Source organism: Martes martes (genome assembly GCF_963455335.1).
Source record: "Martes martes genome assembly, chromosome: 15".
Classification (NCBI taxonomy): Eukaryota; Metazoa; Chordata; class Mammalia; order Carnivora; family Mustelidae; genus Martes; species Martes martes.
The window spans coordinates 53,767,761-53,788,023 of record NC_137903.1 but is presented as its reverse complement, the minus strand read 5'-3'; the positions used below and the strand labels follow the sequence as shown (position 1 = coordinate 53,788,023).

Here is a 20,263-nt window from a genome sequence, read left to right as displayed (position 1 = left end):
GGAGGAACCCAAGCCCCAGAGTCCAAACTCAGCTCGGAAACCTCGCATTTTGAACAGGAAATTACCACCACTACCCGGAAATGAGTAATGATAGCACTGGGCGAGGGCTAGGCAGTTATCAGTTCGAGAGAATATTTATCCTCTCATGATACGGACAGCAAGGAAAGGATATTGTGAGGTGAGAAATCAAACAGCAAGCTGCCTGTCGGACCCTGCCCCGTGTTTCCATTTTGCTCACCGTGTGAAAGAGGGCAGTCTCTTCTTTGTTAATGAGCTCTACTAGAATAGTAGACTTGTTGTGAGTGATGTTCCCGATATCATTCCACCTGGTCAAAAGATAGGCAACTGGGTTTGCCAACGATGTTCCATGCAGCTATGAAATAGCGTAGGAGGGTCGTCTGCTAGTGGGGAGTCTCATTTGACAAATTATGATTTAACTATAGTTTTGAAAGCTTAACAGTCCTTCTCTCCAAGCAAAAAGAGTAAAACACAACATGCATCGACTTAAATACCTAAAAATGCTATAAAACATCCATCTAGAGACTGCTGTTCTTAGGGTATGGTTTCCTTCATGACTAGTGATGAGGAAAATGTTCGAGGATCCTCTGCCTTGTCTTTCACATTTCCAAACTGCAAAGCATTTCCCAGGATCCCTGCTTTTAATAATAGAGGAGCATATTATTTTAAAGTCATGTGTTTCCAGGAATCCAGGCCAAAGAATCCACACAGATTCTGTGTTGCGGCGTATGCTACAGATGGATTATGCCACCAAGAAAAAGTGCCCAGGGAATGTTTAATGTGTCTCCATTTTTGTGATGGATCATACACACACACACACACACACACACTTATTTCCGTCCTTTTCCTCATGAAGACCTTCGCTAAAATGAGACACATGAAATAACCACCAGACAAGGAAGGGAAGGGAAGCTACTGTTTCCCATCCTACTTGGAGCCAATCTTCAACCATTTCTTACTACTGCCTACCTTCTCTCTGTGCCCCAGTCTAATTCCCTGCCCACTGCCTTTTCATGCTGACATTACACTTTCCTATCTTCCTCCTTTAAGACTCAGGTCAGAAGTCACCTTCTCTCTCTTCCTCATCCCCGACCACCCACATGGGAGGAAAGAATCTGGTGTAGTCCTCTCTGGGGTACTGCATGGTATGACGATTGTTTACTTCTGTGACTGGATCCCTAACAAAGGCAAACCAGACCACAGGCCCCCTGCCTAGAGAGTCTGCTTTCTTCATCTCTGGCCTCCACGCACTGAGCGATGTACCTAGCACGCGGCATGCAGTAAATGTTTGCTGAAAGAATCAGTAGTCACAATATTGCCTCCCATCTGTACAGAGTATGGGTTCTTCAACTCTCTGAGGTAGACAAGGCAGCTTGTTTCTACTTCAGAGAGGAGACAATTTAGGTACAAATGAGGACAGGGCTTAGCCATGTTCACCCTGCACATCGGGGATGCAGGAGTTCTACACCTGGGTCTTCCGGGCTTTCCTCCAGTCCTTCCCTGACTCCAGTACCAACTGTGTTCATAGACATCTGCCGGGGCCCTGCTCTCTACAGGGGCTCAACACAGCTGTCTGCTGACTTACAATTCTGTCCGACTACATCTACATGGACTCAGAGCTAATGTTCCTCAGTGAAGGTCTCTAGAGATAGGAGACAGTTGTTTTCCTCAGGCTTCATTCCTTCAAATCACCTGCCAAAACTCTGGATCCACTCCTTACTCCACAGCGTGACTCTACCTAGGGGCCTTCTTACCATGACACTATGGTAGAAGTAAATTCCCATCCTGTAGGGGTTTTCAAGATAAGTGCTAAAGAGGTCTGGAAGCAGTTCTTAAGGAACTGAACCAAACCATGAGTGGCTTACCAACAGCAAAGTTTCAAAGGGCTACTTTCTTCTATTTAACCCCTGTAGCTGGAAGACAAGATTTGTCTACTTTTCCAGCCTCAAGGAGAAAATGAAGCGTTGACTGAGAGCCACGTGAGACAAAACGCCTGGACAACTTGAAGTGGGCATAAAAATGTAAAGTTACAACTCTGCGCAATTTATGTATTTCATTTGATTACTTCGTAATTTGTTGTAGGTATATGGACCTGAGGGAGTATGTCCAAAAGTAAGAAAGTTTACTCTACAGCCACAAAGCTCTCTCTCCCCACTCCTGACTTAAAAAGGTCTCCATGCAAAGAGTAAGAGAAAATCAGTGGACAAAAATAGTATCAGGGTGGAGACCTAGCAGGGGAAAGAGCCAATTAGGAAGCTTTTGGTGGTGGTGGGGGGGGGCCCATTTGCAAAATAACCTGCATCAACTATTTATCCAGAGGGTACACAGCTGGGCAAGATCCACTTCCAGAAGGTGGACTTGGCTTTGCCTCTAAGAGCTGTCTTTGATTATCTGCACTAGGTGCACCGCTCTGCCTATCCGATGCACACACTGGAAAGCTGTTCTTCTAGTAAACAGTCAGCCATACTGCCCTTGTAAATGAAAGCAAGCACACAGTTTTTGAGATCGTTGACACCACGGTGACAACTACGGGCACCAATCCAAGCAAGCTCATTGACACATAAGAGAGGAGACACTCTGCCAAATCCCTATACCGGTTCTCGCCTCTTCAGTGGAGACGAGGGTTTAAAAGGCGAAATAATGCCCATCACCCAATTATCCCTTCCCCTAAATGAGTGAGTGAACGAGTGGATGAATGAATGGAAAAATAAAATACAAAATAAAAGTATCAGCCCTTTAATTTGTGATAACAAATCCATTGCTTTTAAAATGCCTTTTCACAAATATAAAATGTTATATATTTAATATAAAATGAGTCTTCGCTCCTCTAGCACATGTGGTTAGGCAGAGGGTGATGGAAAATGCAAAGAAGCCAGTCTGGATTTAATGACTGGGCACGGATAACACGGACAAAGGTAACCAGCAGGACTGACTAGACAGCAGGCTTCCAACCAGACTCACAGTTTTGTGCCATTCTTCTGGCTCAGCAGGGTTCAGTAGCACCTTTCCTGGAGTCAAGTGGGAAGAAAGAGCTTCCTCCATCCCCCAACCCCCAAACACGCCTCCAGGAAAAGTGAGATGCATTTCTCGGTAACTGCTCAAATCTCACAGAGGGCTGATCTTATCTGAGTTGAGAAAAGCTCAACTCTGACCCACAGTCTAGCTCTTAACTCACTGGGATCCCTGTTATCTTTGGTGGGCTTTTCTAGAGTCCCTCAAGGGGAAAAAGGAAAAAGAGACAAGTAAGAGACTACCTGTATATTACTGCTTGTCTTCCAATTCTGTTTCTCACGAAAATCCCCATGAAGAAAATGCCCAGGTGCACACTGTTTCCATGATTGTCCTGCATAAGATCAACAGAAGAGCGGTGTGACCAAACAGATGACCAGGGGCCCCGCAGAGCCAAGCCCCTGGGCTGCAGCACCTCCCCGCCGGGGGGCGCCACACCCCACTGTCCTGTCCACGGAAGAATGAACCACAGACAGCATCAGGTCAACGGGCAACTCGGCCAGGAAGCGACTCAGCCGTACACATACATATATATTTTCTTTTCTTTTACCTCAAATTGTCACAACAAGAGAGAATTTCAGGATTTTCTCAGATCTGTTGGCAGTTAAGAGTTTCTCTTTCATGAACGTCTATGAATACCTTTTTCACTTTGGTTTTTTTAAATCAAAAGGGCACACATCCATACTCTGAGTATGTACGCACATCACATGCGTGTGATCACATGTGACCTCGGTCTGCAGAACCCAGTGGATCCTTTGGAGCCTGTTTAAAAGAAGCCAACAGCAGACCTGGCCCCACCATTTCCTCTCCCCAGAGGCACCGACTTCCACTGCATAATGCCCCTGTGAGTGTCTGTTTGCAGCCACGGTGCTTGGTGTTTCATTTTTTTTTTTCTAAAAGATTTTATTTATTTATTCGACAGAGAGAGAGAGAGATCACAAGCAGCCAGAGAGGCAGGCAGAGAGACAGGGAGAAGCAGGCTCCCTGCTGAGCAGAGAGCCTGATGTGGGGCTCGATCCCAGGACCCCGGGATCAAGACCTGAGCCGAAGGCAGAGGCTTAACACACTGAGCCACCCAGGCGCCCCTGCTTGGTCTTTCAATTTACAACCTCGTGGTCCTCAGTCCTGGGATCCTTTCTCAAATTTCCTCTGTTCTTCTTTTGGAACACCCATTATTCAGATGTAGGACATCCTGGGCCTGCCTTCTAATCTTATCTCCCACCTCCCACATTCCCTAACGTTTTTTGGTGAGATTTTATCTTGTAACCTATTACCTCTCTCATTTCTGATATCATATTTTTAATTTCTGAGAGTTCTTTTCTCTTATTTTTTTAATGTTCCTTTTTTTTAAAGATTTTGTTTATTTCTTTGTCAGAGAGAGCACAAGCAGGAGAAGGGGCAGAGGGAGAAGGAGAAGCAGACTCCCTGCTGAGCAGGGAGCCCAATGCGGAACTCGAACCCAGGATCCTGAGATCATGACCTGAGCCGAAGGCAGACACTTAACCGACTGAGCCACCCAAGCGCCCCTGAATGTTCCTTTTTAAAAGCAATCTATTCCTTTAAGGAGGAGAGATACTTTTATCTTTTTGTCTGGGAGACTCCGAGGACGGTATTTCAGGCACGGGAGTTCTCCACCCTGCAGAGTGTCTGCACCTTCTAGGCTGCTTTGCTCCCTTTGCACTGGCCTCTGTCATTCCTTGGGGGCCTGAAGGGTGATGCTCTGCCATCTGTTCATGCTCCGGATCGGGAGGCTCAGCACTGGCTGGGAGCTCCGTGAGCACAGGAGGGGCATGAGGATGGCAGAGCTGTGGGGCAGTTTGGTGGGCCCTGGGCTAAGGAAGCCCAGATGACTCCTCTTCAGTCGGTGTCCTGGTCCAGTCAGGTGTTTCCAACCTCCTGCCTGGGAGAGTACAGCCTGCTGCCAGTGTGCCTGAGAGGAGAGCGGGGACAGGGCTCGCCAACCAGGGAGTAAACTGTCCCTCAGCCCTCGGCTTTTACCAGGGACCTCCTCTTTGTGGAGTGAGCAGAGGGGCGTGCGCAACTGGGCCCAAGATGGAAAAGAAGGATCTCTGTGTTCCCCAGAACACCTGATCCCATGCGAGACACAAAGACGGCAGTGTCCCTCTGCAGGGACCTCTTCTCAACCCACTCAGCAAAGTGCACATTAGAACAGGGCAATGCGAACAGGGACAGAGAGAGGGCCGGACCACTGCTGGAGGCAAAGCAGAGAGAGGGTCAGGAGACAAGATGTGGGAAGGAAAACAAGTGCCTTGGGAGTCAGGAGAAGTTACAAGTAAATCATACTGTAGAAATATGTGTGAGGGGCGCCTGGGTGGCTCAGTTGTTAAGCATCTGCCTTCGGCTCAGGTTGTGATCCCAGGGACCTGGGATCGAGCCCTGCATCAGGCTCCCTGCTTGGCAGAGAGCCTGCTTCTCCCTCTCCCACTCTCCTGCTTGTGTTCCCTCTCTCACTGTCTCTGTCTCTGTCAAATAAATGAATAAAATCTTTAAAGTTATATATATATAAAAATTATATATGCATATTATTATTATGTGTATGTATATTATTGCACATATATGTATATAATATGCATTATATAATATATAATTATATACACACATACACGCACACGCGCACACATATATATATAAAGAAGCCAGGCAAAGTGGAGATGGGAAAGAAAATTCTGTGGAAATCCTTCCGGGGCACTTTGCCCTTAGATGGCTGGGTGCAGCAGTCTGCTGGGGATGGGACCGGGGGAGGAGTTCCCCAGGGCCAGGCAATGGCAAAAGCACAGGACGGATGCTCAGGCACCGTGTCTGTCAGAACTTAAAGGCTCAGAGTCAAACTCGGCTAAGGATGGAGGCTCCAGACACCAGCAGCCTCCCTGTGTCCATGCGCTCCGACAACACGGGAGCGACTGAGGCGACGGCCCTCCCCGGTGCGGAGGGGGAGGGGCGGGCCTGCCAGGGAGTGGACTGGGTCCTCCTTCCACCTTGAAAAATTCTGAAGAACCATTCATGGAAAAGCCCACACTACGTGGAAATGTTCTTCCTTATGACACATCCACAGCAAGCTCCTTTGCTTAAGTTGGTCGAGAAGGACCCGCACTAACCCAGAGGGGCTCCATCACTCCTCAGTCTGCCCCTGAACCCTCCCTGTCTGCAGGAGCGCAGATCTCAGAGCTGACCACGGCCCCACCCCAGCTGGCACCATCCTCTGGTCTCTGGGAGTCACGTGGTCTGGAGGTGGTCACCTGAGTCATGAACAGATACGTGGGCAAAAAGACAACGCCAGCTACGTCACACTCCCTGGCAGTGAGTCAGCAGTGCCTGTCCGCCCACTCAGACCAAGGTACAGTATCCCCCTTGTGCTCTTCCCACTGAAGAACATACCAGAAAAGTGCATCAGAAACAAGCACAGTGGGTTTCGACACTATTTCCACTGCCCCAACTTCCCACAGCGCAGAACTCCTGAAAACAGCACAAGTAAATGAGCCCAACAACTAAACCCCCAACTTCCTGGGACGGACAAGGAACACTGGGATGGCTTTTCTGGAAGTGAAGAAAAGTTTACCCTGATTTTTTAATGACCCAAAATATCATGACTATATATGGGCTGCTGAAATGTAAGTGGGATGCAGATGGCTTCATAAGGCATTATTGCAACGAAAATGGATTACAACCCTATGAAGGGCAGCCATTAGAGAAGCAAAAGAAAATTAAACAAATCTAAAAGAGAGTCATTTAGCCCTTTCCGCAAGCTGCGGCCACCCTGCTCGTTCTACTTGATGCGCATGGGCAGCTCTCATCAAGGCAAATTGCAAACGTGCAGCAGAGGGGGAACAGAACACTTATAAAACAGCCAGCGGAGCCACTTTGGAGGGAAATGTTTGTGCTAAAATCGCACCATCGCCCAAATGGCTGAAATGTGCCAGTTGCTTTAGGTTTCTGATAAAACTCTGGCTTTTGTGAAGTTGGTCAGTAGAGAGAAGAAAATGAGTTTGGATTATGGGCTCAGCTCTATAAATGACCAAGCACCATGACCCCCACCCCCCCAACCACACCCACTTCAGGAGGTGGATTTGTTGCAAAAGATGTACTGTGCTGTAACAGTTTCCTAGGCACAGTTTCCAGAAGATTCCGAAGGGGCTGGAAACCCAGGAGGCAGGCTCTATGGAGCTCGAGAAATAAAGTGTGATTGCATATAGGAAATGTTTCTTTCTGCCTCACAAGCAATTATCCCCGTACCAGCTCAAATGAGAGAAAAGAGAATAAGCAGGTAAAACCAGAGGTCAGGGTCTTTATACTAAGGCACACATGACATTAGCTGCTTGTCCTGTTGCAAAACTGCCGGTGACTGTATACATTCACAGTGCCGGATGGGCTGGTGTTTGGGACTCACTCAGATGGTGTTTCACCAACAAGCTATTCTGCCCAAGACCATGGAAAACTTCAAAATCTCTTAGTTAAGAAAAAGTGTTTGTGGGACGCATGGTGGCTCAGTTGTTTAAGCCTTTGCCTTGGGCTCAGGTCACGATCCCAGGGTCCTGAGATCGAGTCCTGCATTAGGCTCCTTGCTCGGCAGAGAGCCTGCTTCTCCCTCTGCCTCCCACTCCCCCTGCTTATGCTCTCTCTGAGACAAATAAAATCTTAAAAAAAAAAAAAAGAAAAAGAAAAAGAAAAATTGTTTGCATTCTAAAGTAATTTGGATTTGCCAACTAATGCCACGTAGTGACCAGGAAGCCAGGTCGTTCTGGCCTGCTGCCTGTCATTGCCGGCTCTCCGACTGCCTGCACCATTGTGAGAAAGCTGAAGAACGAACGGGCGAGGGTCTGCTGGGTCTGCTACCTTCACAGAGAAGATCTCCTGTCCAAATCCATCCAAACGTTCCACTTCATTGATGTACATGAGCTCAGCTTCTGCGGGCAGGATTCCACTAAAATCACAACAGCATCGAAGAAGGAAATGGTTAGGGGCAACAAAGGCAGTGGAAGGTCCTACCCTCCTGCTGGCAAATTCCAGAGCTGCGGTTTAGCTCTAGTTCTGGGAAAGGCAAGCATCACCCAACTGTGAGGACGTGGTGTATTACTCAGTAATTCATTTACATATTCCCCACTGGCCTTTACTCAACGGGGAATAGAAGAGGAAGGTAAAGTGTTTAATTAAGAGCCACAGCCCTATAAACACGAATTATTCCAGACATCTCTGTGAATAAAGTTGCCTGCTTTAAAAAAATAATTTAAAAAAAAAGTTATTTTTCTCCCACCTGGGGGGGGGGGGGAACCTCCACTGTTAAGAAAAAAAGGGGTTCAAAGGAAAAAGTTTAGGAGGATGCTATTTGGGGAGCTACGTGGTCAAGATGAGAGAGTATAGGTCCTCTGAGGTCTGAAGGGGGCCTGTTTGTTCTCCATTGGTCCCAGAACGATCCTCTCCCTCTTGACCTTGACTTTCCCACCCAAAGCCCCTCTTCAGGTCTTCACACAGCTCAAGCGGCCCCCCAGCTATGGCAACAGAGCTTTAGGAAGGTCAAAGAGATGCGTTCTCCACGTCTGCGTGAGCCTGCTCGTGGTCAAGCAGGAAAGGAAAAAAAGGAAGGAAGAGGAAGATAAAAGAGAACAGGAGAAAGGGGCGGGAGGGCAAGGGCAGAGTTTTCGGATCTACCCGCGTGTTGGAAGACACCCGGGGCGGGGGAGGGGCTGACTCAGCCAGAGGCCACGCTGGGAGCCATCGCCTCGGCTGGCCTTACCTGTGGGCTTTGTGCTCCTGGGCTACCTTCTGTGTGAGCTCCTCCAGAACCGCCTCTTCCAGGGCCAAATCCTATCAACACAGAAGCAGTTAGGGCCATTTACTGTTCTGCGTATAAACCTTACGAGCTCTCGGGGCGCCTGGGTGGCTCAGTGGGTTAAAGCCGCTGCCTTCGGCTCAGGTCATGATCCCAGGGTCCTGGGATCGAGCCCCGTATCGGGCTCTCTGCTCAGCAGGGAGCCTGCTTCCTCCCTTCTCTCTCTGCCTGCCTCTCTGCCTACTTGTGATCTGTCTGTTAAATAAATAAAAAATCTTTAAAAAAAAAAAAAAAAAAAAAAACCTTACGAGCTCTCTTCTCCAGAACACGTTCCTGAGCAGCCTCCCTTCCTCGAACTCCCCTGCACTCCTTCAAATCAAAGGCTGTCCACTGTAGGACCGAGGGTCCACAGCTATTTCCATAACATCGCTCTCCACAAGAACCCAGGCTCCCGGCTTATGACTAGCACGCCTATTTCAAGGCACAGTTTGGGTCGCTGCCTATATTCTGCAGGGTCCGGGAAGAGCGCTTTTTTCATTTATCTTCTTCCCTGTCTGCCCCTCAGACTCACTTTTATTATGCTTTGTCAGTACTCATGTTTTTTGTTTTTATTTTTTAATTTATTTATTCTATTAGAGAGAGAGAGCATGGGGTGGGGCAGAGGGAAAGGGAGAATCTCGAGCAGACTCCCCGCTAAGCATGGATCCTGACACAGGCCTTGATCCCAGGACCCCAAGATTATGACCTGAACTGAAATCAACAGTCAGACACTCAATCAACTGAGCCACTCGGGCACCCCAATACTTGCATGTTGTTAACAATCGGAGTATAGGCAAATGAATTTGCAGCCCCATTACCCTTTCAAAAGCTGAGCCTACAAAGGGATCTGTGTCCCACCTTTTCTGTCCACCACCATAGCATCCATGAGCTAATTCAAGAGCTACCTGAAGGCAGAGAAGGCTCATTCGGATGTTACTTGACAGCGTTGGGAGCAGAGGAGGCCATGCGGGCTGAAACCAGGGAGTCCTGTAAGGTCACAGTGCGTAGCTGAACAGCTGCTTTCTCAGCCACCTGACTCCAGGCCTCTGGGACCCCTGGTGTGCTGGCTCCCAAGCGCAGAGAGCCAACCGCATACGCCTCTCCCCCACACCCCTTCAGAGACAGCGGGAGCACATCAAGGATCGTTAAACGCAACACTGTCTGGGATGGAGAGATGATCTGAAGGCATAAATCCAAGACCGGGAGACCAGAGCAAACAGGCCCTGAGACCTTGACAGAGCTGGTGATTCCGGAGCTCCTCGCACCGCTCGTGGTAACTTGGGGGGGCTCAAGTCAAGGGCCAGCTGCCTCGGACCCTCTGGGGAGGCAGCTTTCATGCGCCCTGCCCCAGGCGGATAAGCACTGAGGAGGACACCGATATGCACCATTTCCCTCTGAGCTCCAGACGCGCTGTCAGAAGGGGCTCTGAGCGATGTGTCCGGCTGAGGTCTTCCGAGGCTCGTTGTAAACATTGGGGGTAGGGGGCTGGGGGACAGCACCCCCAAGAAAGCCCACCTCAAATGTGCAAGAAAGAGCCCTTCGAAAATCAAGAAAACATGAAAAATCAGTTTCTCTTAACGCTGGAAAACGAGGGTGTGACTACATGCTGGAAATCCCACAGACGGTCCCAAGCAACCTCAGAGAAGGTGCAGGAACTCCTGGCAGCTCTGAGTTTCCACGCGTTAACGGATGAATGTGCTGCTTCCTGGTCAGCAGCCATCCGCCGGCACGACTCAAGCCCGCGGGAGGGGATACGCTCAGTTCTACGTCGGGGAACAACAAGGACCGCGTAGCCTAGAAATGGAGTCCCGAGCGCGCCCCTAGCTATGGAGTGGAGGTGATAACCCGCTACTAATTTTGGAAAAGCTAATGAAAGGCATGTGGCCATAGAATAAAATAAAAACAGGTAAGTGAAGATTGGAAAGTGCTCCATGAAACCCCAGCTTCCCACTTTTAGAGAAGATAAAGTCCAAAAGTGCCCCTCTGATGTGTACACGATTCAAGCGCCTCCGTCTGCGCCCGGGGCCCCCGTGAAGTATGTGCCCCCCCCCCCCCCCCCCCCCCCCGCCGCAGAGGATGCGCGCAGGAATGGCCGAGTACGTGCCTGTACACAGCCGCACACCTGTGGAGGGCCCTGGGTACTTAACTTTGTTCTTTTCTCTGCTGCAGAAATGCCATTTGACAAATTCGGTTGCTTTATAAGATCAAACGAGGCCATTCATCCCATCTTCCCTCCCCCACCAAAGGAATGCATTCTTTTCTTTGAAAGCGCTAGTGGAACCAAGCAGAAAGTTTACAACCTTCCATGGCTCCCCACTGCCTGCTCAATTAGGTCAACACCTGCGTCGGGCATTTAGACCATTCTTCAGGGTGACCCAGCCCTCCCCCTTCCAGAACTCCGCTCTCAAGGGTTCAAGGCTTCAGGCAAACTCCTCCTCCTAACAGAATGCTTGTACGTCTCCTGACACACTCACGGTGACCCTTCCTGGGAGAAACCCCTGCATCCGAGGCCCATCACATGGAGTGAAATGTCACCCCATCCTTCAGGTCCCATCCCAGGTCCCGTTCCCTCGACAGGGCTCTCCTATTTCCCCCAAGCTGGATGGAAGCCGATGCCCTTCCACGCTGGGTGGGGCTCCTACGGCCCTCACCACAGTCTGCCTACGGTCCATCTTACACAGTTGTCTGGATGCTCATCCCATCCTGTACCCTTGTCACCCTCCCTCTGCTACATGATAGGCACTTAAGGGTAAGCCGCTCTTCACATCGCGGCCGGGCCCATCCCAGGGCTCTTACACAATGCCGGCTTACACGCGCTCCGTACACAGGAAGTGATCCAGAAACACTCACTGAACTGAACCCCATAAGCAACGTGTAAGTTTCACATGCTCAGACTGGAGTTTCCCTCATGCAGAGCCGGTTAATGATCGTTTGTACCCTCTGCCTGTCCTCTGCTTCCATTTCAAAATGCACGCACTCTTGTTGCCTGAAAAACACTGTCTTGGGCATCCTTGACCTTGCATACCAGAGACGGAACCGTCACGCTAACAGTAGGATGACAATGACAGCAAGGACCAACACAAAGAATAAACACTGAGAATTCACCATGTGCCCAGTTATGTCACTTGCACCCTCTCCTTTCACTCTCACAACCGGAGTAGGCTTGCTATCCCCATTCTTAGATGAAAAAATGGACACTTTGGTTAACTAATTAATTAAATTTTAAAATAAATGGAATTAAATAATAGCCCGAGTTTGCACAGCTGTTAAGTGGCCCCGCCAGGACACGGACACAGAATGCTTGGCTCCTGGAGCCTGAACCACGTGACCGCAGGCCACAGTGTATCCAGGCTATGGCATGGGGTGGAGTGACATGGCAGAAGGCTGGGAACATTCCAGATTCAGATATACATGCTGACAACAGTGCTATCCAACAGGACTTTCTGCAATGATAGAAATGTTCTATATCTGAGTTTTCCAGTACAGTAACTACTAGCCACATGTAGCTACTGACCGTTTTTTTTAAATGTAGCCTATTTAAATGTAGCCTATGCAACTGAGGAACTCAATTTTTAATTTCAACTTTAATTAACTTAAGTTTGAATGTGAATAGCCACCTGTCAATATAAGTAGCTAAGGCCCCAAAGAGGGAAGTTTTTAAATTTTTGTTTATCTTTTTAAAGACTTATTTGAGAGAGAGAGAGACAGCAAGAAAGTGGGGAGAGGGCTAGAGGGAGAGGAAGAGAATCCTCAAGCAGACTCCCTGCTGAATGGGGCTCAATCCCAAGACCCCAAGATCATGACCTGAGCCGAAATCAAGAGTTGGCCACCCAACCGACTGAGCCACCCAGGCGCCCCCAGGAGAGGGAAGTTCCAAAAATAACACATCCATATTTGTCTGTCCACAGTGAGATTTCATAAGGTCTATGCTGTTCAAAGTATCTAGGTTGCTCAGAGCCCAGTGGAGAACAGTCTCATTCTGATAAAGGCATGGCATACAAAATAACTCCTTCCAGCCTTCACAGATGGCGCTTGGACCTGTCAAAGCATTTTAACATCTACAAACTCACAAAAAATTATAAATGGCACCCATGCCTGGCCTCTGCCTAAAGGCTATGTGATTAAGACCTTTATGGAGAGAAAGTAGGAGGAAATGTAGAAAATTATCAACCCAATTCATTGCCTCCACTGACAAAAAAATACACTCTTTCTAAAATTCTAAGGTATGACCTTCACTTTCCTCCCAAGCCCAGCGGGAAACCTCCCAATGATTGAGGGGAGCCTCCGAGACCATCTACGTCTAGCCTGTTGGCACCAAACCCTATGAAGAACGTCTCTGCTCAATAAATACATTGATCTCTTTGAGTGCAGGTCGATTTGCCGGGCAGAATTAACAAGGCATGAAAACGACAGACCAATCGGATAATACTGCCGTTTCCTTGGAGGGAAGAAGAATAAAGATAGAGTTACTCACGAAGAACACAGAGATCTTACGGTGTTTCCCCCAGCAATAAGAATGAGATGAGTCTGCAGCCATTTAAGATCATTGCACACTCTGATGGGGAACAGTAAATGCAGCTCTACTCATGCTAGGCTTTCAGACCTGACCCACTGTTACCACTCTACTGGCTCCCATATGTCACAGCCCCCTGGATGCCAAGTTTTGCCCATTTTACCTCCAAAATATCTCTTGCATTGCTTTCTTGTTTTTACTGTCACTCGTAACACCTAAATTACCCCTTTGCCAAGAGCACCACGCAGGTTCTCATCCAACCTACTTTCCCAAATGGTCTTAATGCTCTAATCCAGCTGTTCTCAAAGTGCGGGGTCTGCACATCCACCGACAGAGCCCAGGTGTTCTCAGTCCTGAGATGTTTCATCCTCTCTGCGGCCCCTCCCCTCTGCCACTCCAGAGGACAGTCAGCCTCACCAATGACCTTCGCAATCTCTCATGCCACCTTAGCCCTGCTCTTTCTCTCTCCGTCTAGATCATTCTTGCCTCCCTCTTGTCTGCCTGCTGCAATCCTGGCCACTCTTTGAGCTCCGACTCACACACCATTCGTCTTCAAACCTTCCCGACCCCCCCCAAGCGGATGTAACTTCTCCCCATGTAGAATCCCAACTGCCCTTCATTACACTCGACCTTGCCTTCTCTTCTGCAAACTTCCTATTTACTCAACTACTCTGCGGCCTCCCACTGTTTCTTAAATAACTTCATCCTCTGGGAGTTAGTTACCCAGGTTAGTGCTTTGAGCAAAACAGTCGATTAAAAAAAAAACAAACGAGGGGTGAATGATCAGGGTTTCTAAAATCAGAGCCAGGATGCTGGAGTGGGTATAGCTTTTCAAACATTTTAATCCCTCCTCATAACTCTTCTCATTTACCCCAAAGCTACCAAACACACACACACACACACACACACACACACACACACACACATTCCCCAGGGGTTAAAACTTAGCCTCATTCCTAATTTAACCCAAGATTGGACATTTGACTTCATTGACTCATTCAATGAATATTTATGCAGGCAGCCTTCATGCCGGACAACAGTGACAAGACAGAGAGGGTCCCTGTTTCAGGACTTTACAGCTGCATTTCTAGCTGACAATCAATACTAAACCTGTTTAGATACTAAAAGAATTACGAAGTCTATGCACGGGAAAGGTGATTTAGCAGGAAGTCGTGGATGGCTGGCGTCTATCATACAAGTGATTAAAGAAAAGGACTGCCCCTCGGAGGAGGTGATATTTAAATCAAGACCTCAACATCAAGTCACAGAAAGATCTGGGGCAGAGCACTGAAGGTACAGTAAAGCCAAGACAAAGGCTCTGGGTTAGGAGCAAGCTTGACATGTTCAGATAGGAAGAGCACCAGGGCTCTGGAACGTAGTAGAACTGGGGATCGGGGGTAGGGGGTGTCGGGGGGATGGGCAAGGGTCTTGAGGAGGTGGGAAAAGGCACATTAACTTTTCCAGTGTTTTTACAAAACATGTCCCTACTTTATAAATGCATGGACTTGCCTCCCCAGGGAAAACGTGTACGGAAAATCCTCTGAGATTTTCAAAGGGAAGACTTACACAACCAAAGAAGGTAGAAAATTAATTAAGAAAAAGGAAATTACACTTACCATAGGAAATAGCACATATTCTCTGAGGAAATCTTGAGAATCAAACTGATTGTAGTCTCCAAAATCAGCTGAGAAGAAAGGGGGGCGGGGATTGAGTAAGTGAAATTAAAGATGGAATAAAATAAGAGTAAAATTACTGCCACATTTATTATCCTACTTCATCTTATTTCCGCACTAGTAAATGAAAACTGTGCCACAATGTGTTTGATGTCGTTACCACTTTTACTTAGCAATACTGTAAATATCAGCATGTAAGCGCGGTTACACAATTTTCTAGGGGGAAAAAAAAAACGGGGAAATTTGAAAGTGATCCCTAAGCTATTTTAAAAATTTGAAACAAACCTATACTTATGTTTTTGTTAAATATGCATCAACACATATCTTAAGAATATCTGCCAAGGGGACTTTTTAACTCAAGGTTAATTAAGAGAACTGAAGAGCCAAACCGATCTGCATCTTTTCATATATTTGCAGCTGGAAATTCCCACCGTAAATCACCCTTGGCAAGCAACCTTGCAAATTTTTACACCTCCCAAACAAGTTCCCATATTGCAAGATGCCAGAAATTCTGTTTTGTCCTGTTTTCATCTCACGACGGTATGTCTGAGCACATGCGAAAAACACAGTGAGTCCGTATCGTCGATCTGGAAATGTCTTGCTTCTCATCCCACTGGCTCCCAAGAAGGAAAAAAAATCAAAACAGCATACAAACTTAATTTCATGTAAAAGATCTGGCATCTAACAGGAGATACGGAATGCAGGAGTCCACACGGAAGGCCAGTGAAGAGATGTTGCTGAGAAGACAAGGACGTACCTACTAAACTCATCACATTAACATTAACATTCAAGACAGGCTGGGGCGGGGGAGTGGAGGGAGAGGGTGGCTGGGTGATGGGCATTGGGGAAGGTATGTGTTATGGTGAGTGTTGTGAATTGTGTAAGCCTGATGATTCACAGACCTGTGCCCCTGGGGCAAATGATACATTATATGTTAATAAAAATAATTAAACACACACACACACACAAAGACAGCAGAGATCACATGTGCAGCTTGATTTCAAGTTTACTCATCAGTTATCTATATTTTATCTCAAGTTACAATTCTCCTGCTGGGTCCAACTACCCCATAAGGGTTCTCAGGAAAACCATTCTACAAACACTGTAGCTGGGGGAGATTCCCTCAGATCGAACAGCTAGCCTCAAGGACCCAGCGAAAAGGGAAGCCAGGCTACGTTCACCAGCTTCCCTCAGCCTGAAAGCTATTGCCAGGGTCTTCCGATACCCAGGGTTTCTGTAAGAAGCCCCATGACTGAAAAGTGAGAGGGGTAAAAAGGGAGCAATACAGTGAACAGAAGAGAAAGCTTTTTGAAAGGAAGAAGATCTATTTGCAGATGAGGGGCAGAGTGCATCTTGTCTTTTTCGTATTAAAGGTGCCTTCTCTGTTATTTTGATGATTTTTCTGTTCTATTAATCATTGTGGGCACTCTTCCTTTCCCTTACAGTCTGTAAGTGAACAGATGGGATCCAACATATTTTGTGTATTTTCATCCACAAGGTAACAGCAGCAGCCACTGGTAGGAATCGTACGTCCAACAAAAATCGCTAAACTGCTAATACCCCGGGATGAAAGAGATCAAGGGAAGGCTGCCTCTTTAGACATTCCAGACCCAAAAGGTTCAACTTCAGTTCAGAGTCTGGGATGGGAAGTTCCGCTCACAGCTTCTACGACAACAGTCCACACAGCAAGGACTCAGCGGCTGGCATTCCATTTGGACGGGAACTGATTTTAAGGAAAAAGAATGACTTGAAAAAATTACATTTTGATCTTCTTTTCAATAATGATTAAAGGCCATTAAGCCACCACTCAATAAAGAGTAATGTATACATCTATGTAAAAATCATGTATGTTACATAAAACTATGTAAAAGTACATGTAACAATTTAGAAAGATTAAAAAAAAATAGCTGTCTGATAAATCTAAGTAGGACAGATTGAAAGGCAAATGAACTCAACTCTGTATCTGTTGCTTCATATTACAATCGTGCATTTTATTTTTATTTATTTATTTTTTTAAGTACTCTCCAGGCCCAGCATGGAGCCCAACACGGGTCTCGAACTCACGACCCTGAGATCAAGACCTGAGCTAAGATCAAGAATCAGACGCTTAACCGACTGAGCCACCCTGGCACCCTACAACGATGTATTTTAAATTTTTCTCTTTAACTGTGTGAGAAGAAATTATACTACAATGTTTAAAGCTATCACACTTGAAAACTGATGGGAAAAGTCTCAGTCATACCAGGAAGCCACAAAATCTGACCACATGGGCAGTGCAATAATTCTGAGAAAATGTTCCACAAACCCTGAATGTAGCTTTAATTAAAGGCAGGATGAAAGCTGCTATTTCTCCAAATAAAACTAAAATTATACAAGCATGAACGATTTGCAAACAGCTTTCAGAAAGCCACCAGCCTGCCACCAAAAAAAAAAAAAAAAAAAAAAAAAATCACTATTTTGGCTTTTTTTCCCCCCTATTTTTGCATTTTTAACATATCTTGGAATGAAAAGTAGAGTTACTAAGGGATTGTTTAAGTAAACTCAGTTTTTTCCTCCGAGAGGCCAGCAACACTGCAGTCAGAGAGAAAACGGGACTCCCCATGGCGGCTGTCGCGCTCCTTACCTTGCACAGCCAAGCCGGCCAGCCGGATCACCTGTTCCAACGTACACCGCAGCCGCCCTTCCAGCACGTCTTTTTTGACTTGCAGGTAATACTGATATCTGTCCACGGGAACAGAGAGATAAATAACCTTAAAAACACATACTTGGAATATGTTCCCACAAGATCAATGTCTCTAGATGTAAAACCCCGTGTACACAGCAGGACACACAGGTGATGCCGAGAAAGGTCAGCTCCATAAAAGACGGGAAGCGCCCTCCGCTGTGTTTATCTTCGTTTGATGTGGCAGGTGCCACAGCCCGGGCATTCTCAGTTGGAGAGCGTTCTCATCCAATCATCTCATTGTAAGTCACCTGGATGAAACACACCCGATAAGGACCAGTTCTTCCTAACAGAGACCGGGAAGGAAATGCTCTTCCACACCGGGACACCCAGGGCAACACAGCTGCCCAACCTGCATCCAACAGCCGTGCGCTCCTAAAACCACTCTGGAAACACTCCGTTTTCTAAACTCAACAGTTTGGTGGGGTGGATCACAAACAGGCCAGATAGTCTGGCCTTCTGCTAGCGGAGAGGACATAGCTTTTCAGAGCGAGGCTCACCCCACAGGTCTGGGACTCAACAAAAATCCAACCCAAGTATGTCCTCAACCCAGCGGATGCAGAGAAACAGAGTGTGCCCATGTGCAATGTCCTGGCTCAGAGAGGACCACGGTCCTCAGAAGCCAGGATGATGTGTTGGGCTCTTAGAGTTACCTGAACATTTAGAAATCTCCTACCCCGAACCTTTCTTCCTAGGACTCTCCTTCCCTTGACCATAGTCTTAAAATACAGTCTCCTCTAGAACAGACTTTTCCTAGCATTAATTCTTGGCAAATGCTAACAACCTTTCTCTTCCTGGTAACCGTTAACTCTACTTTTTCTAAACCGGGACATGGCAATTCAGGGAGCTCAAGAGTGATCCAAAACTCAACTCTGTTTTACAGAGGGGCAGTCAGCACTGAGAGCTAATTATTGTCATCTCTACCTTGATATTATGGATGTCATTACATAGCAATCTAAAGTCTATTTGAGGGAAGGACTCAGGGTCTCTGACCCCTCCATAGAGTCTCTACCTCCTCTCTCTTCTTGGGTCGACTGGACAGGGGTACAGACGACCACGTCAGTCTCTGGTGGGACAAACCTATATTCCAATCAGAAGGACCAACGCTGAGTTATTTAAAAATTCCTTTTAGTAAAACTTAGTTTGTAATAGAAAAACAACATGCTTTTCCTACTCCGGCCCCACCTTTCACCTAAAACTATCCATAATCATTTTGTAGCCTCCACTACTGAATCAGTAATTGTACTTCTGTCCATATCAATTGATTAAATCAATTATAATGTATATAATAAGCATCTGTGCTGATTTTCAAAGACAACTCCCTGGTATGTGTAGAGAAGCTTTGTGCCCACTCCGTGCTCTGAGATCAGCGGACACGGCTCCACCTCACCTAGTTATTCTATCCTTAGCTGATTAGGGGCATCCTGGGTTCTAAGTCCTGATACATAAGAACATATGGCCAAAAGTCTTTTGCTGGTAATGAAGGAGCAGTGTTGCTGTTTCTGAAAATGAACAAAATACTAGGCAGGATACTTTTAAAGACCCCCTGAAATTGAAGGCATGGCCTGTAGGGGGTAGGGGGTGGGGAGGGGGGCTTTGGGCAATCATCTTCCATGGAAGGAAAGCGGAAGTCATAACCTGTCTCTTTATCGGTCACAGGAGATAATGAGAGTAAATGAAATATTTTGAAGTAACAATTGTGCATGAATTTAAAGAAACACCAAGAGTAAATCAAAATAGGAAAGATTCAAAAAATCTGGTTTGCTACTGTTACAATATGTCTCATGTTATCTTCTGGTTCCTTTTTTCACCTGATCACTAAAGTTAAGTCCCCAAGCTCAGGTGTATTCAAGCTCAACGTTTTCAAACGTGTCGCCCAAGGTGAGTTAACACTACAGAAGTGTATAGTCTCACGCACTCCCATAGTACAGGTGCTGCTTTTCTTCCATTCCAAGGGGGGACAGACAGCAACTTGGCCACAAGGTGAGTGTTAAGGCTCTCAGGTTCCATGGTTTTATCTGGAGCTCCAAGAACTCCAACTGAAATGGTTTACATTAGCGCCTTCGCTTCAAGGACTGTGCCCCCTGTCAATCACGAGCAAAGCTCAGCTTTTACAGCCTTACCTAAATAACATATTTATGTCTAAAAGTATAACCTGATGCACACTATTGGATCACCTCCCGGGAGAAAGCTCAGTAAAACCTGAACTAGGAGGAGACACGTGGGCTTCGGAAGCCTACTTCCCTTTCCACGTAGCACAGCACACTTCCTGTTTGTGTCCCCTCTCCTCCAGGGTCTTCTTCAGCACCGACTGCCATGTTCTTTCCTTGTTCCCCGGCCTGGTTCTTGGTTTTCCTCTGGCACCGGTCTTGGGCCTCTGGGCCCGTTTTCAAGGAAAGAGTAAAAGCTCCACTCCTTCGTGTAAGTCACTTTCCCTTCAGGAGAGTGGGAACTACCCGTGAGCCTTTTATGGAAGATCCTTCCTGCTTCTAACCTAGCTGGTT

General features: G+C 47.0%; 1 protein-coding gene across 1 annotated transcript in view; it reads right to left on the bottom strand.

Moving 5' to 3' along the window:
• PTPN14 (protein tyrosine phosphatase non-receptor type 14) overlaps positions 1-20,263 on the bottom strand; it is a 100,864-nt gene that overhangs the window by 32,465 nt on the left and 48,136 nt on the right. The window contains exons 3-8 of the mRNA XM_080823821.1: positions 17,661-17,758; positions 14,981-15,048; positions 8,777-8,847; positions 7,879-7,966; positions 3,273-3,361; positions 239-326 (exon numbers count right to left, since the gene is read on the bottom strand). Of these exons, the coding sequence (XP_080679947.1) occupies positions 239-326; positions 3,273-3,361; positions 7,879-7,966; positions 8,777-8,847; positions 14,981-15,048; positions 17,661-17,758 (502 nt within the window). The remainder of the gene's footprint in view (positions 1-238; positions 327-3,272; positions 3,362-7,878; positions 7,967-8,776; positions 8,848-14,980; positions 15,049-17,660; positions 17,759-20,263) is intronic.